This window comes from Budorcas taxicolor, chromosome 8 (assembly GCF_023091745.1).
Source record: "Budorcas taxicolor isolate Tak-1 chromosome 8, Takin1.1, whole genome shotgun sequence".
NCBI lineage: Eukaryota > Metazoa > Chordata > Mammalia > Artiodactyla > Bovidae > Budorcas > Budorcas taxicolor.
In genome coordinates, this window is record NC_068917.1 from 53,395,951 (window position 1) to 53,414,939 (window position 18,989).

The 18,989-nt window shown below is 36.1% G+C and overlaps 1 protein-coding gene across 1 annotated transcript; it reads right to left on the reverse strand.

The window, feature by feature from the left end:
* Positions 1–17,539: 17,539 nt before the first annotated feature.
* Positions 17,540–18,762, reverse strand: LOC128052386 (ADP-ribosylation factor 4-like). Its single transcript, XM_052644933.1, has one exon. It carries the CDS (start codon positions 18,660–18,662, stop codon positions 18,120–18,122), a length of 543 nt encoding a protein of 180 aa, XP_052500893.1. The 5' UTR covers positions 18,663–18,762; the 3' UTR covers positions 17,540–18,119.
* Positions 18,763–18,989: the final 227 nt, after the last annotated feature.

Sequence of the window (18,989 nt, forward strand, 5' to 3'; positions counted from 1 at the left end):
CTTCAATCTCAGCTCATGGACTTTCTATTTATTCCAAGAGTAATGAAACTGTCAACAATTAATCTTCCTTTCATGGCCTCTGCAATTATTTACACAAAGAGCCAAAATGAGTACCAGTTACTACAAAACATAAGACAGATCGAAGCACCAAAGAGCAATTCAAATCAATGAGTCAGCACTTTAAAAATTCTCTTAAAATTAGAAGAGGGGGATGGGGGAATAGAGAGTTCTACTACTATCGGAGCACCATAAAAATGAAGGAGTGGGTGTGGAAGAGAAGATGCCAGAAAGGAAAGAATAACGGTTTGAAAATCTGTCCTTATTGAGAACTCTAAGCTGACAATTACATAGATAATAGCTGTTTTGAGCCTTCTCTTTCTCCTGGGAATACTCCGCTTGGCCCAATATTCCCTAAGAGATGGTCCTTGAGAAGTAAAATGCCTCATGGCAAGTCTCCAAACATGAAAGTGTTTTCCCCTTTGAGCCTTCTGACTCCAAAATTGGCAACAGTTCAAAATTCTTTTTTTTTTTTCCAGTCATAATCTCAGCAAGATAAATGGTATCCAGGATAGGAAAAGATGCAACAACAGAAGTCATAAGAATTTTGTACAGGAGATAGAAGTCTTTGTCAGTTGCAAACAAAATGAATTCTGTTGTAGGTTCAGTCCAAGTAACAGTAATAATTCAAGATTACAACCACAGAATTGAAGTCCTCACAACAGAAGCAGCAAAGATAAATGGTTTTAAAATAGCCACAAAAGAAGGAAATGATTTAATTTGGGAAGGTATTTTTGAATTTTCCATCAACTAAAATTATGTGGTCTAGAAGAGAAAAAAAATGATGTCCCAAAGTAATACTAAAATTACAAAAAGAGCAAATTATTTCTGTTTTACAGTAATTTAATAAATACTTTTGGCTTTTCAGGCCACACAATCTCTGTTACAACTATTCTGCTACTGTAGCAATATATAAAAGAATGATTGCGGCTGTGTTCCAACAAAACTTTACTGACAAAAATAGCCTATGGGACAGATTTGGCCCTCTGGCTATATTATGCCAACTCTTCAACTAGAATATAAACATACTTTATTGTGTATGACCATACTCTGACATTTTTCTCTAACAATTTAGTGGATTAATTTTGTGTTTCCTATAAACCTATAAGCTTTAGCAGATAAAAGACTTTATTATGCCTTTTATTATCAGTATTATAAGTAATTATTATAATGACTATATCATTTAATGTATAAATTCCACCGTTTGTTCATAGTAAGTGAAAGTGAAAGTCGCTCAGTCATGTCCAACTCTTGCAATACCATGCAATCCCATGGACTCCTCCATGGAATTCTCCAGGCCAGTATACTAGAGTGGATAGCCTTTCCCTTCTCCAGGGGATCTTCCCAACCCAGGAGTTGAACCAGGGTCTCCCTCATTACAGGCGGATTCTTTACCAACTGAGCTATCAGGGAAACTCTGTTCATAGTAAGCCCTTCATAAATAATTTATTTAACCTCAACTTTCCCACCAGTAAAATATCTCTAACTTCTAGTCACTTTCTTCATTAATTGAGCTTCCAGAAAAGATTAATATAATATTAATTTTTAAGGGGGAGTACTTTATTTCCAATAGAGATACCATGGCCTTTGAAAGACCAATACATTCATTGACAATATTTTTTAAACCTGTATTGAAACAAAAACCTGTTTGAAATCATCAGACAGCTTTCCCAAAAGCCAGGACTTAACAGGCACACATACCAGAGAGAAGGAAATAGTTGAATGACAGAAAGATGACCTAATATAATCTGTTAGTTACTCTTCTACTAAAGACATTTCTATACTTTTGGTGCAGATCGGAGGCTGGGAATCTAGGAAGCAGGACATTGCTAAGAGGTAGAAAATCCAGAAGAGCTTTGATATTCTCATAGAACTATGGAGATAAAACATAAAGTTTAGGGCTTTCACAGAAACTATAATGTATAGAGCAAAAATTCAAAAGAAATGGAATTAACAGTGAATTGAGCTCAGCACTGGACACCGTTTCACTTGAGTATTTGTTGAATTCTGACTGCATTAGGGAGAAGGCTAAGAAACCAAATAGAAAGACTCAAAAGTAAAGATAATTGTCAGCAGTCTCACAGTGATGAGGAAAAAATAATACTAATAATAATTAGACTTGAAAATAGAGACCCTACTAAACACATTAATCCCAATGTTTAGAATTTGAGAATACTTACATTTTAGGGGTGGAAACAAACTGGAGATTGATCAAAGCTTATAAATAATATAACTTAGCCTCTACTTAGCTCAGTCTCTGAATAAAATTGTATTCTGATCTTATTTAAGCTCTCCATGAGAGAATAGGGTAACTATTCTCTAAAGGAAAAAGTATAATTCAGAACTGCTATTGTTGTTGTTATTCAGTTGCTCATAACTACTATACCTTTATATAAAATAGCTAGTATTTAATAAAAATTTACCAGGTATATTAAAAGACCAAGAGAAAAAAACAGATAATTCAGATAACTCCATATGCAATTCATATATCAGAATTTTGAATCATGCACCTTAAGTGTGATTAATCTGTACATGAAAATAGACAAGATGCAAAAATTAATAAGCAACTGCCTGCTATACAAGAAATCAAAGATAAACCCAACAACTGAATTTTTAAAAATAAATAGATGGGCTTAATAACAAAAGGAACACATCAGAAGAGAAAGTTTGTAGTCTAGAAGGCAGAATATTAGAAGATAACCAAGCTAAAAATACAGAGCAAAAGATATAGACTAGATGTAAAAAGAATATAAATGAGCTATGGAACATAGTGAAAAGCTCTAAGATATGTGTAATTCGAAATACAAAATATAAGGAGAGAGAATAAGAAGCAGAAGCATATTTGAAGAAATAGTAAACAGGAATAGTCCAGAATTTGTGAAAAAATTAAGACACAGATTTGAAGAATGAAATTCCAAAAAGGATAAATGAGAAAAAAATCACAACTAGGGATACCATAATAAAACTCTTGGAAATCACATACAAGAGAAAAAGTTGCCACAGTAAAAAGACATATTACCTTCAAAGAAATAAAAGAATAAAGTTGATAGTGATCTCCTATGAAAAACAAAAGAAGTAGAACATAAGTGAATGGTATCTTTTAAATGTTGAAAGAAAATAATTACTAGCATAGAGGCTCTACTTCTTGGAAAAATACTGTTTAATGAATAGTGAAGTGAATAAAAAACTTGCAGGACATAAGGGAAGCAAAGAGTAATATCTGATATAATTTTGTCCCTGGAAATAATTGTATTTGTATAATTTTGCTTATAAATTAAACACTCTAATTGGAAGGTTTTGATTGTAAGACTAAGGTAGTAAACAAAATATGATTGTATTCTACTTATAATAGAAAAACTTTAGATATATGAAAACAGAATGACTGAAAGTAAAATGAAAAAAGATATGCCACGCAAACACTACACAAAAGAAAGTCAATGTAACTATACTAATATCAGTTAACACAGACTTTGATGTAGGAAGCAGTACTAAAGAAATGGAGAAGTATTTTATAAGGGTAAAAGGCCAAGTCTAAGGAAGTTCAAAATGCTAAATTTATATGCACTATTGCAGGTAGGTTAATGGCAACTCACTCCAGTACTCTTGCCTGGAGAATCCCATGGAGGGAGGAGCCTGGTAGGCTACAGTCCATGGGGTCCCTAAGAGTCGGACATAACCAAGCGACTTCACTTTCACTTTCTTTATCACTAGCACCACCTGGGAAGCCCAAATATATATCTATAATATATACATAAAACCAAAAAAATGACATAACTATAAGGAAGAGAAATACAATCATAGTGGAAAATTTTAATTCTCCTTTCTTTATAACTGAGAAATCAAGTAGACCTAAAATCGTCAGGATATAGAAGATACGAACAATTTAAATTCAGCTAATTAACATATATGGGCATCTATGGGATGCTTCACACAAGTGCAAATTTATTTTGTGAACTGAACTTGACCATATGTTGGTCTACAAAGCAAGTCTAGCCAAATTTTAAAAGATTAATAAAAGAATATGTATTATGTTCCCTGACCACAGAGAAATTAAGTTAGAAAGAAATAAAAAGATAACTAGAAAATATCCAAATAGATTTCTAAGTAATTTCTAAGTAATCCATGGTCAAAGAAGCAATTACAAGAAAAATTATAAAATATTTTAACTGAATAATAGTAACCAGTTCAGTTCAGTTCAGTTCAGTCGCTCAGTCGTGTCCGACTCTTTGTGACCCCATGAACCGCAGCACGCCAGGCCTCCCTGTCCATCACCAACTCCCGGAGTTTACTCAAACTCATGTCCATTGAGTCGGTGATGCCATCCAACCATCTCATCCTCTGTCATCCCTTTCTCCTCTTGCCCCCAATCCCTCCCAGCATCAGAGTCTTTTCCAATGAGTCAACTCTTCACATGAGGTGGCCAAAGTATTGGAGTTTCAGCTTCAACATCAGTCCTTCCAATGAACACCCAGGACTGATCTCCTTTAGAATGGACTGGTTGGATCTCCTTGCAGTCCAAGGGGCTCTCAAGAGTCTTCTCCAACACCACAGTTCAAAAGCATCAATTCTTTGGCATTCAACTTTCTTCACAGTCCAACTCTCACATCCATACATGACCACAGGAAAAACCACAGCCTTGACTAGGTGGACCTTTGTTGGCAAAATAATGTCTCTGTTTTTGAATATGCTATCTAAGTTGGTCATAACTTTCCTTCCAAGGAGTAAGCGTCTTTTAATTTCATGGCTGCAATCACCATCTGCCATGATTTTGGAGCCCCCAAAAATAAAGTCTGACACTGTTTCCACTGTTTCCCCATCTATTTCCTATATCACATATCAGAATTAGTGGGATGCAACAAAAGCATAGCTTAGAAGGGAGTTTGTATTAAACACATGGATTAGATATGAAACACTAAAAATAAATTATTATCTAAATAGCAGTCTCCAAAATTAGAACTATACAGTAAATAAAATCCAAATAACGTAGGAGGCATCAAGTAATGAAGATAAGAGTAAAAATAATAAAATAGAAAAAAATGTACAATATAGAAAAATCGATGAAGTCAATTATTTGACTTTGGAAAGACTTACAAAATAAACAAATCTCTAGTAATACCAATCAAGAGAAAAGAAGGCAGGAGTTACCATTACCCAAAATGAAAGAGCCTACAGATGGTTTCAGCAGTAAATTCTTCTAACTATAGAAGATAGAGATAATATCAATCTTACAGAATTCTTCTAACAAAGTGAAAAACAGTGGTCACTTCCCAATTCATTCTATTAAATTAATATAATAAAACTTGGTAAGTATACAATAAAGGATAACTATAGGCAAATTTTTCTCATAGATACAAATTCAGAAATACTAAACAATATATCAGCAAATTGGATCCAGTCATACATTAAAATAACGATTAAGCTGTAATTATTCCATAAATGTTGACTTTTTAAATTAGTTTTTATTGGAGTATACTTGCTTTGCAATGTTGTTTTAGTTTTTGCTGTACAGAAAACTGAATCTGCCATACATAAATGATATATCACCTCCCTTTTGGACTTCCTTCCCATTCAGGTCACCACAGTGCATTAGGCAGAGTTCCCTGTGCTATGCAGTATATTCTCATGAATTATCTATTTTATACATAATATCAATAGTGTGTACTATCAATCCTAATCAACCAATTCCTCCCACCCCCCCATAAATGTAAAATTGATTTAATCTTCAAAAAAAAGAACCAATGTATTTCACCATAAATCAATATATTAGACAAACTATTGGACATCTCAAACATTGCAAGAAAAATGCATGTGATAAAATTCAACAACCATTCAGAGTTTTTAAATTAGCAATTAAAAATAAAAGAGAACTTCCTTAGTCTGATTTTTTAATTTAAAACAGCTTTAACCATAATATATTTACAAAAAGATTAAAACATTTGTGAAGATTGGGAATGAGACAAACATGACATTGTACTAAGTCGCTCCAGTCATGTCCACCTCTTTGCAATCCTCTGGGCTGTAGCCTGCCAGGCTCCTCTGTCGGGATTCTCCAAGCAAGAGTACTGGAGTGGGCTGCCATGCCCTCCTCTAGGGGATCTTCCAGACCTAAGGATCAAATCCTCATCTCTTATGTCTCTTGCACTGGCAGGTGGGTTCTTTCCCAGTAGAGCCACCTGGGAAGCCCAAAAGATGACCTCAGTGACTGCTTTTATTCGAGATTTTACTGCAAGAGCTCGGCCTGGACAAGTTAACCCTTACCACTCAACCTTCACCCACCTTCAGCCTACTGTCTGAGATTCAGATGTCATGACTGGAGCTCTGGAAGCTCTTTTAGACAAAGGCCACACTGTAGTAATAGAAAGCAGAAACACTGAAGGAGTCTGTGTGTAAGTCATATTGTTATCACACAAGTCTGACTTGTGTAACTCTGGACTTGTTTTATATGAAAAGAAATTAAATATCTATCTTTTGTAAGCCATTGCTGTTCAGGGTTCACTATGATTTGTGGCAAACATAATCCTAACTGATACAGCCACTTGTGGAGAAAATAGTTCAAGATATCTATGACCAAGCTTTAAAAAAATTCTTTCTAACCAAGACTGGTGGGCAGCACAGGTTTCTTATCTTACTACATTGTTTTTTTATAGTGCTAAACTCCAGAAAGAGACATAGGCAAAATGTCCCATAGATTCCCCTTGCCACACACACATATTAAACCAGTATGTAAGATCATCAAGAATGGAACTGAAATGATCATATTTAAATGATTCTATTTATCTTTAAAATGTTTCCCTTGCAGAAGCAAGAAGGCTCCAGATGGGACACTTTCCTAACAATTCAAGTCCCACAAGTGATTACCTCTGCCATAGGGTATGTAGAATAAATAAAGGTTAAAAGATCATAAAAATGAGACCATATGTCCAAACATACTGCCTGTGCTTTTGGCAGGGAGAATATAAGTGTTAAGACAGATATCATATTCTGCTTGCCAGGGAATTATATAAAAAACAGAATAAAATAGCTCTTATCATTTGAGTTGGGCTTGACAGCAGTGCCCCTGAACCTTGAAGAGTAGATTTGGCCAATTCACCAAAATACCTTTATGTCTCTACTCCTACTCTTTTTCCCCCCAAGGGCCAGAAAGAGAAAAGTTCTAAACCCTTAAAAACAAACTAGTATTTATCTACAAGCATAGAATTCTAAAGTCTCTCACAAATATACTACATAAAATTGCTTTCTATCTACCCCGATGAGCTGTTTTTCTAAAATAATCCTTGGTCCCCATGGAGCATGAGCCAAGGGATTCTATCAGATCTAAAAATATCTTTTCATAGCTCTTACTTTTGGGCTCGTCATCAGCCAGGGTCATTGCTTCATATAGTTCTGAAAGCACCCTGTGTGATGTATCCCAATCTGGCAGATCAACTGGACCAAAATAGAAGTTATCCAACCAGTTCCTGATAGAAGATGTATTTACTGGCTTTCTAAACCAAAGCATTAGTGGTAGAGCTTACGTGAGAGAATGTAGATTTCCTAAGGATTTTCAGTAGGAAAAAGAAGAGTCAGAAAATTTTGAGGCCAGAAATGTAGTGGAAAGTAGAATGTCACTTTGGAGTCCTGTCTCTCAACAAGTAAAGGGCCAGAGGAGAAATTACTTTTGAAAATGGGTAGATGTGCAGTAATAGGAATGTTTCAGTAGGGTAATTGTGACATGAAACAACAGACTGGTTCCAAACAGGAAAAGGAGTACGTTAAGGCTGTATACTGTCATCCTGCTTATTTAACTTCTATGCAGAGTACATCATGAGAAACGCTGGGCTGGATGAAGCACAAGCTGGAATCAAGATTGCTGGGAGAAATATCAATAACCGCAGATATGCAGATGACACCACCCTTATGGCAGAAAATGAAGAACTAAAGAGCCTCTTGATGAAAGTGAAAGAGGAGAGTGAAAAAGCTGGCTTAAAGCTCAACATTCAGAAAACGATGATCACGGTGTCTGGTCCCATCACTTCATGGCAAATAGATGGGGAAACAGTGGAAACAATGGCTGAATTTATTTTTCTGGGCTCCAAAATCACTGCAGATGGTGACTGCAGCCATGAAATTAAAAGACGCTTACTCCTTGGAAGGAAAGTTATGACCAACCTAGACAGCATTTTAAAAAGCAGAGACATTACTTTGCAAACAAAGGTTCACCGAGTCAAGGCTATGGTTATTTCAGTGGTCAGGTATGGATGTGAGAGTTGGACTATAAAGAAAGCTGAGTGCATTAAAAATTGATGCCTTTGAACTGTGGTGTTGGAGAAGACTCTTGAGAGTCCCTTGGACCGCAAGGAAATCCAACCAGTCCATCCTAAAGGAGATCAGTCCTGGGTGTTCACTGGAAGGACTGATGTTGAAGCTGAAACTCCAATACTTTGGCCATCTGATGCGAAGAGCTGACTCATTGGAAAAGACCCTGATGCTGGGAAAGATTGAGGGCAGGAGGAGAAGGGGACAACAGAGGATGAGATGGTTGGATGGCATCACCGACTCGATGAACTTGGGTTTGGGTAGACTCTGGGAGTTGGTGGTGGACAGGGAGGCCTGGCGTGCAGCGGTCCATGGGGTCGCAAAGAGTCAGACATGACTGAGTGACTGAACTGAACTGAACTAAACTGAACTGAAAGAAGTAATTCACTTTCAGTAATAACTGACAGAATCAAACAAGAGGAAATTGGCATAATATCAAGAGAATTATCAAGGAAGCCCTGAAGCTTCAACAACTTACCTTGCTATAACTCTCATCTCAATGATGGCATTTGAATGTCAGATGAAAAATGTTCATGAATCAGTATTGATTTTTAATTCAGAGTCTCTTGGGAGACTGTAATTTGAAAGGAGATCAGCATCTTCACTGAAGACTTCATCTTCTAAGAAAGTTAAATATTTCAAGAACACCTATCAAGCTAAAACTGATTCCATTAAAAAAAAATAGAATATACCTACTCTAGACAGCTTCTCTTCAGCCTTCATAATCAAAGAAAAAGCCCTATCACCAGAGAATCTTCTTTTAATAATGCCAGAAAAAATAAATATTCTACTAATTAAATAGTTTGTAACATACTCTTTTGAAATTGGTTCTAAGACTTTGATTATTAATTAGTTACAGGGATATTTTTCTTGTAAACCTTTTTGTGATCCAACAATTCGTGATTCCTTATAATGGTTAGTTTGGGGACTTAATTTTATGAGTCCTACATCAGTCCCTGGATCATCTGCCTTTGCCTTGTGGCATACAGTTGGTATAATTTATCCAAAATCCAGTGATATAGTTTGGAGACAATTGTTGTTATTTAGTTGCTAAGTCATGTCCAACTCTTTTGTGACCCCACAGACTGTAGCCCACCAGGCTCCTCTGTCCAGGAATTTTCCAGGTAAGGATACTGGAGCAGGTTGCCATTTCCTTCTCCAGGGGATCTTACTGACCCAGAGATCAAACCCCATCTCCTGCATTGGCAGGCAGGTTCTTTACCACTGAGCAACCTAAGAAGCAGCCCTGGAGACAATTTCTTAAATTATTTTTATGGTGAAAGTAATAGATGTGAGGGTATAAAACATAAGTTAAAATTTATTCCCCAATATATAATCCATTCTCTAGGAATAATTATTATTAATAAATTCTACCTCTAGATTTTCTGGAAGTTTCCAGTATAAGTTAAATAATATATATTTGCCCTTATATCTTGATTTGCCATCTTGAATACTATCTATTGACAGTCCTTTAAAAGATAAAACATTTAGAATATTAACACTATTTCTTTACTTCCCAATTTTGGTTTGTAGTTAATGTTCAAACTTAAACAATAAATTTGCACTTGTATCAGTAAGCTTACATGGGACCTACTGATTCCCCACTTTGGAAAGACTAAGATTTTAGCACTCAAACTTTATTCAACAGTCTTCCCTCTTCCCTTTCTCCAGGGTTGTTACTTATAATATTATTTTTAAATTGTCAAGATTCACAATGTTTATATCTGTTCTGCAGTGATAATTGTCTTCTGTGCTTTGTACATTATAAATCAAAAAATTTAAAACTAACATCATTTATAGCATTATAATTATATATGTATTCCATATATATCTACACTCAAACATACATATAATAATATAAGTTGCAATCATTAAGTAAAAAGCTAAAATATTTGAAATATGTGGTATTGCCACAGAATCCAAGATATACTTCAAAATAACAGAAGACAAAATTAAACCCAAATATGCTCAATACATTTTAAACATATTATTACATATGTCTATATATAGTAGTATGCAAAATGGCACAATTTTACTTCTGGGTTGTTTTCCAAAGAAAACAAAAAAAACTAATTTGAAAATATATATCCACCCTTATGTTCACTGCAGTATTATCCACAATATCCAAGAAGTGAAGCCAACCTAAGGGCCCTTCGATAGATAAACAGGTAATATGTGGTATATATACAATGGAATAAAAGGGAATGAAATCTTCTCATTTCAACAACACAGATAGACCTAGAGGTTATAATGCCAAGTAAAATAAGTCAGAGAAAGACAGATACTATAAAATTTCACTTATATGTAGAATCTAAAAAACAATAAGCATAACAAATAGAAACACAGTCAGAGATACAAACAGATGATTGCTGGAGTGGGGAGTGAGCGAAACAGGTGAGGGAAATAAGGAGTTACAGACTTCCAGTTGCAAGATAAATGAGTCCCAGGATAAAAAAGCACAGAGTGAGGCATATAATCAATAACAAGATCATATCTTGGCATGGTGACTGACAGATGGTTACCAAACTTAGCATAGTGACTGATCATTTTGTAATGTATAGAATTATTGAATCACTATGTTGTACACCAGGAAATAACATAGTATGGTAGGTCAATCATACCTCAAGAAAAACCAACCAAACAAATAGACAAACTCATAGAAAAAGAGATCAGATTTGTGATTACCAGAGGCAGTGGTGGGCGGAAGTAGGAACTGGATGAAGGTGATCAAAAGACACAAACTTCCAATTATAAAATAAATATTAGGGTTGTAATATACAACATGATTAATAGAATTAACCATGCTGTATGTTATATATGAAAGTTGTTAAGAATAAATCCTGAGTCCTCATCACAAGGAAAAAATATATGTATTTTTTAATTTTGTATCTATATGAGATGATGAATGTTCATTAAACTTAAAGTGATAATCATCATCTCATGATGTGTATAAGCCAAATTATTATGCTTTACACCTTAAACTCATACAGCTGTTGTTGTTGTTTAGTTGCTAAGTCGTGTCTGACTATTTGTGACCCCATGGACTGTAGCCTGCCAGGTTTATCTGTCCATGGGATTTCCCAGGCGAGAATATGGGAGTGGGTTGCCATTTCCTTCTCCAAAACTTATACAGTACTGTATGTCAGCAACGGCACCCCACTCCAGTACTCTTGCCTGGAAAATCCTATGAACGGAGGAGCCTGGTGGGCTGCAGTCCATGGGGTCGCTAAGAGTCGGACACGACTGAGCGACTTCCCTTTCACTTTTCACTTTCATGTATTGGAGAAGGAAATGGCAACCCACTCCAGTATTCTTGCCTGGAGAATCCCAGGGACGGGGGAGCCTGGTGGGCTCCCGTCTATGGGGTTGCACAGAGTCGGACACACCTGAAGCGACTTAGCAGCAGCAGCAGCATCAAATATAATTTCAAATATGTGAGGCAAAATACTATACACAGTTTTGAAACCGGCTAACCATTAACAAGGGCCTCCCTGGTGGCTCAGATGGTGAAGAGTCTGCCTGCAATATAGGAAACCTAGATTTAATCCCTGCGTTGAGAAGATCCCCTGGGGGAGGCCACGGCAATCCATTCACGTATTCGAAAATCCCATGGATAGAGGAGCCTGGCAGGCTACACACCATGGGGTCGCATAGAGTCAGACACCGTTGAGCAACTAACACACAGAGAAACAACCATTAACAAAACCACTGAATTACAAGCCTACATCATAACTCATATGAAAGTGAAATCCAACTAGGTTAAAACTTGGATGTGGAAAATAAAAATGAAGAATTATTTTGACATGTAAAATCATAGACAAATCTCAACTGTATTAGTTGATAAAGAAAATTCCCAAGTTGTATAATAATGCAAACATTTATATAAAATAGAAAATTCCAATAATATTTATTTTTATATATTTTTATTTTTTATTTTTATGTATTTTATATTTGTGGACAAGAAAAATACACATAAATTTCAGGAAAGGGATTGTATGTCAGTTGGGGAAAGACTGGAATCAAAGAGTACAAAGAGGAATCCAGCTGCCCTCAAAGGAAGGACACCTGAAACAAATTCGTCGGAATGTTAATGGAGACAGATTTGACAAAAGTCCATAGTGTCTACACAGGTGCTCATTATAATCCATGTACTGCTCTTAATTTGTGTAATAGTTCAAATAATAAATACTATGGAAATACAGTAATAAAAATAGCTAGTTTTAACTAAGCCTTTAACTACATTTTGTCACTGTCTACCATTTAAAATAAAAACTTTATCTGCATATTCTTAAATGATGAAATTATAAAATAGAGATTAATTTGCACAAATGTGAATAGTCTCTTGATGGCTATCTGGTGTCTGAATCTACATTACAAAACATTCTGTCAAATGACCTCTCTATGAAATATTCAAGGAAAGTTTTTCTAAACATGACACAAAACTCAAGAACTGTGAATGAAAGATTAATATACTTTGACTGTGTAGAAACTTAAATTTCTGTATGCCAATATTATGCTTTCCTGGTGGCTCAGTGGTAAACCCACCTGCCAATGCAGGAGACACAATTTGATCCCTGGTCAGGAAGATACCCTAGAGAAGGAAACAGCAACCCATTCCAGTATTCTTGCTTGGGAAATCCCATGGACAGACGAGCTTGGAGGGACCACAGTCCATGGGGTCACAAAAAGAATCAGATACAACTTAGTGACTAAACAATATCAATGCCAAAATTACCACAAACAAATGACTAGAGGAAAGAGTATCCTTTTTTAAAAAAAAAAAAGTCAACTGTGTCAAGGTATATAGTTCAGTTTCTCAGCCGTGTCCAACTCTTTGCGACCCCATGGACTGCAGCACGTCAAGTTTCCCTGTCCTTCACCATCTCCTGGAGTTTGCTTAGGCACACATGCATTGAGTCGGTAATGAGGTATATAGTCCATGCTTCATTCTGAGTGTATGTCTGATGGCTTTTGTTGGCTGTAAACCTTATAACCACCACCATATTCAAGATGATTCCATTATTCAAGAAAGTTTTCTTCTGCTCATTTTCAGTTAATTATTCCGTTATCCTGACATCAGCCCTTTACCCTGACCCCAAGCAACTAATCTGCTTTCTGTTACTGAAATGAGATTCACCTTTCATAGAAGTACGTGTAAATGGAATCATATGGTATATACTCTTTTGTCTGGCTTTTTTGAGATTCATCCATGTTGTTGTATACATCAGTAGTTCATTTCTTTTTATTGCAGATAGTATTTTGCTATTATATCATAATTTATCTATCTTGATCATGAACAATTTGGGCTGTTTTGAAGTTTTTAGCTATTATAAAGAAATCCATTAGAAATATTCCTATATAAGTCTTTGTGTAGACATAGTCTTTGTTGTGACTCTTTAAAAATTTAAATTTCTATATGCCAAAATTGGGCTTCCCTGGTGGCTCAGTGGTAAAGAACCCACTTGCCAGTGCAGGAGAAGCAGGTTTGATCCCTGGTCAGGAAGATGCCCTAGAGAAGGAAAAAGCAACCCACTCCAGTATTCTTGCTTGGGAAATCCCATGGACAGAAGAGCCTGGAGGGGCTACAGTCCATGAGGTCACAAAAAGTGTCAGATACTACTTAGCAACTAAACAATATCAATGCCAAAATTACCACAAACCAATGACTAGAGGAAAGAGTATCCTCTTTTAGAGGACATCTATTTTCATTTATTTTACGTAAATATCTGGAAAGTGGAAAGGTTAAGTGATATGCTAGTATGTGTGAAAGTGTTAGTCGCTCAGTCATGTCTGACTCTTTGTGACCCATGAACTGTAGCCCACCAGGCTCCGCTGTCCATGGAATTCTCCAGGCAAAAATAGTGGAGTGCACAGCCATTCCCTTCTCCAAGGGAATCTTCCTGAGCCAGGGATAGAACCCGCTTCTCCTGCATTGTATGCGGATTGTTTACCATCTGAGCCACCAGGGAAGCCCTAAGTGATATGCTAGGAGTATGTTCAACTTTATAAGAAAGGTACAAATTGTTTAACAAAGTCATTGCACCACTGGACGTTTCCATCAGCAAAGTCTAAGCATTCCTATCAACATTTGGTATTGTCAGTGTTTCTGATTTTGGTCATTCTAATGGTTGTTTAGTGATATCCCATGGTGGGTTTATGTTGCATTTCCTGATAACTAATGATGTTAAGCATATTTTATGTGCTTGTTGACCATTCATATATCTTTCTGTGAAATACTTTTCAAATATTTTGCCTATTATTTAATTAGGTGATTTGTCTGGTTGTCGAGCTGCAAGTGTTCTTTATACACATCTTATATATACACTGGCAGGCAGATTCTTTACCACTGAGCCATCAGGGAAGCCCTCAGGTTTATTTTTAGCAGCAGCAGCAGCAGGATGATCTGAAGTAACCTTTGTTCTAGGTTTACTTGAGCCTTACTATTAGTTCTGCTTTGATTTTATTGATCAGAATTTTGTAGTTTTCTTCATGTAGATCACATTGTTACATATTTTGTTAGATTTATACCTAAGTATTTTTATTTGTTTGGGTAATAATGCTTTTAAGGTGAAAACTTATATTTACACAAAAACACGTACACAAATGTTTATCAGTTTTATTCATAATTGCCAAATTGGGAGCAACTGATACATACTTAAGTAAGTGAATTGATAAATTAACTGTAGTACATCTAGACAATAGAATAATATTCAGTGCTAAAAATAAATGAGCTATCAAACTATGAAAAGACATGAAGGAACATTAAAAGCATACTACTTAGTAAAAGATGGAGAAGGAAATGGCAACACACTCCAGTATTCTTGCCTGGAGAATCTCATGGACAGAGGAGCCTGGTAGGCCACAGTCCATGGGGTTGCAATAGTCAGACATGACTTAGCAACTAAACCACCACCACCATTTTAAAAGAAGGCAATGTAAAGATGATACATACTGTAGGATCCCAACTATATGACATTCTGCAAAAGCAAAACAGTGGAGACATGGAAAGATCAGTGTTGCCAAGAGGTGACTTTGTCGAGGGAAAGATGAATAGATAGAACACAGAGTTTTTAGGGCAGTGAAAATACTCTGTATGATACCATTTTGATGGCTACATATCATCAGACATTGTCCAACCCAACTGCATGTACAAAACTAAAGTGAACTCTAATGTAAACTATGGCCTTTGGGTGACTATTATGTGTCAATATAAATTCATCAATTAAAAAAACCCAAGTGTTAAAAGTCTCCCTGGTCGCAATACAGAAAACTTTTTTGTTCTCTTTGAAAGTCATGTTTCTATTAGACACAATTCTCTTAAGTTTCTATTCACTATTATTTGCGAGGATTACAAGTTTGACTCCACTGAAAATACAATAATGTTAAATATTTATGCTACTGCATATTTGTAGCAGTCTATTTATTTTTACTCATGGTTCCTGTCATTAATGGTACATAGTAAGTATGCAAGATATACATGGAGACTACAGTGGCCATACTCATAGCGATTTTGTTCTTATCCACGGAAACTATGAGTCCAGACATAGCGAATAACTGGAGAGGAGAGGAAGCATGGCTCCTTCACCATTTAGCCCTTGAAGGATGTTTTATGTTCTACTGAAGTCCCAACAAAGACCACATTTTAAGTTATTATTTCTTTCCTTCTTCTCTAGCCTTACAACAAACAAGTCAAAATCTCTTATATCACTAGAGCATAATTTACCAAGGTCACTCCATCTGATCCACTCTCATGAGCTAGTCTGCAGGGAAAGTCACCACACTGGGTCTGGGAAATACACTGTAAAGCAATCCAAGCCCTTAGACGGCAGCCCACCAGGCTCCCTGGTCCCTGGAATTCTCCAGGCAAGAACACTGGAGTGGGGTGCCATTGTCTTCTCTGAATCCAAGCCATAACACAATTATTTTAGTTTAGAACGATGAGATTAAATAGGTGTCCTTATTCTCATTATTTGAGTCCTCTATTTGTTCCTTCTATCATTTATGTACATTCATTTCTCCCCTGTTAGGCTCAAACTTTAAGTTCAAGGAATGAATCTCAAGGGTTTCCATTCTCCTTCTCCCAAGGTATATAACCTCCTCTAATATCAATGACATTTTTACCAAAGTTAATAAAATTTACAAGGAAGTCAAGATTATCTAGAGTCCATAAATTACACACAGCAGAAAATCTAGGGTCCAGCTTTTCTGTACAATTTCAAGTCATAGTGACCAAGATTTGCAAAGCAAAACAATCAACTAACTCTTCCAGCTTTAAAGAAATATAAATTCACAATTAGAAAAGTAAGAAAGAGTGAGAATTGCATAAAAGTCATGTATTCACAGATTTAAATATACCTGTGTCAGTTTTGTTTACTACATCTAGTTTTATAAGTATTAAAATTAATCAAATTTTAGATTTAATATAGTTTATGAAGGAAATATTTACAAACAGCAGTAATTCAACTCTCCTTCAAGTCTTATTCAATGTATAGTGCCAGTTGCTTGAATAATAAATAGTAAATGTTTTGAAACTAGGGATAGTTGCTAAAATGATGAATCAGCCTAAATGCCACATTCTATGTTCCAGATTAAATACCACCAAGGTATAAATTTCTGTTCAAAACCAACACTCTAAAGATTTGAGGTGGTTATAAAAGATCACTATATGATGAATAATAGGCTGTTCTATTTCTTTAATTTCTTCTATCTCTCATAGGTGTTCCGGTGGTATTCAGAATCTGAACTAGGTGAAATACACCAGGAATCATTTCTATCATATCAAGGCAGAATTCAGCTGCTTACTACACCACTGATCCCATCTTGTCTTGTCTTTGTAGGGCACTAAAAACTGAGAATCAGAAACAGCCCTTTACTTTTTTTGTTTGTTTGTTTTTATCATTTTATTAGGAATAATTCCAAATGGGTTATGAAGAAAACTTATTCATTGAGTTTGATGAGTTTTCCAAAAACTCTTAATGAAAATATGTTCACCAATAAACAATAAAACATCAGCAGAACTATCATATACTGGGCAAAGAGTCAGGCTGATACCAAAAGCAACATGCAACATAAAAAAGATATAAAGGAAGACAATCTGCTGAGGATTAAAAATCATCTCCATATGCACTCTTTACATCTAGCACAGAACTAATTATCAAATCCAAACCACACCAAGGTAAGGTTGGCTGATGGAAGCCAGGAGTCAATAACAATGGGGGGAGAAATAGAAGTTCCTCAGTGCAAGATCTGAATAGTGTTTTGGAGCATTTACCTGGCTGGTACAAGCAGTATTAAAAAATCTTTTTGGCAAGGGGGGAAAATAAATACAAATGGAATGCTACATTTTTTTTAAATCAGCAGACTGTCCCAGGAATGATAAAGGTATCATTTAAAGTAGCAAGGGGTAACTTTAAAACATTATTCGTTGTGGGCTCAAAAAAAAAAAAAAAAAAACATTCAAAATGGATTTATTTAAAAGGTGTCACATTAGCTAAGTCCAGGCATTTAGGCTTAAGGAAAGTAAAATTAAAAGAGGACACTTTTTTTTTCCCAAGTTAAGGAGACTCTCTTTAAAACCAAGCATATTGCTAAATGGCAACATTATACTTGGTAAACAATAATTGGCAACAAAATAAGTTTAAACGCAGTAATATTCTGCCCAAACCAGTCCCAGATACTGTTTAATAACCAAGATGCAAACTAATATTGTTGTAACAAGCCTAGACCAATTCTATCAAACATGTCCTTGGTTAGATATCCAGCTTCATTTAATGTTTTGAAAGCTCATTTGACAGCCAGTCAAGTCCCTCATACAGACCGGTTCCTTGTGTAGCACAAGTGGCTTGAACATACCATGTTCTGTTACGAAGGGACTGAAGACCTAATTTATCTGTCATTTCGCTAATTGCCATAGCATTCAGCAAGTCCTGTTTGTTTGCAAAAAGCAGCAACACTGCATCTCGCAACTCATCTTCCTGAAGCATTTTCTGCAGCTCTTCTGCTCCTTCCTGAATTCTTTCACGATCATTGCTATCTACCACAAAAATAAGACCCTGGGTATTTTGAAAGTAATGCCTCCAGAGAGGCCTAATTTTATCTTGACCACCAACATCCCATACTGTGAAACAAATGTTCTTATATTCTACTGTTTCCACATTAAAACCAATGGTAGGAATGGTGGTGACTATCTCCCCTAACTTCAGTTTATACAGAATGGTCGTCTTGCCAGCAGCATCCAACCCAACCATCAAAATGTGCATCTGCTTCTTGCCGAAGAGGTGGGAGAAGAGGGAGGAGATGGTGAGGCCCATGGCGGTAGTGGCACTTGCAATGGGCAGGAGCAAAAGGGGTTTGGGGCGTCCCCGGGCCTTCTCCTTTTACGTTCCCAGAAAACTCGGCGAGGAAAGAGCTGCTGAGAATGAAAGACGGCTGCGGGGACGGTTCGCTAGCCGGCATGTCTGAAAAAGCTCCCGGACAGCGGGATGAGGCTGTCTACTTTTTTAATAAGAAAAAGCCTTGAGTAAGCCAAGTCATTCTCTAAATATTCCAAATGAAATCAGACTGTACATTACTAAGTGAAATGAGTTTAGTTATCTATATTGCACTAATGGACTTTCCAGGTAGCACTCAGTTCAGTT

What these genes read in the sequence shown, in the direction of transcription:
- LOC128052386 (XM_052644933.1), bottom strand. Translation starts at nt 18,662, where the DNA reads ATGGGCCTCACCATCTCCTCCCTCTTCTCCCACCTCTTCGGCAAGAAG.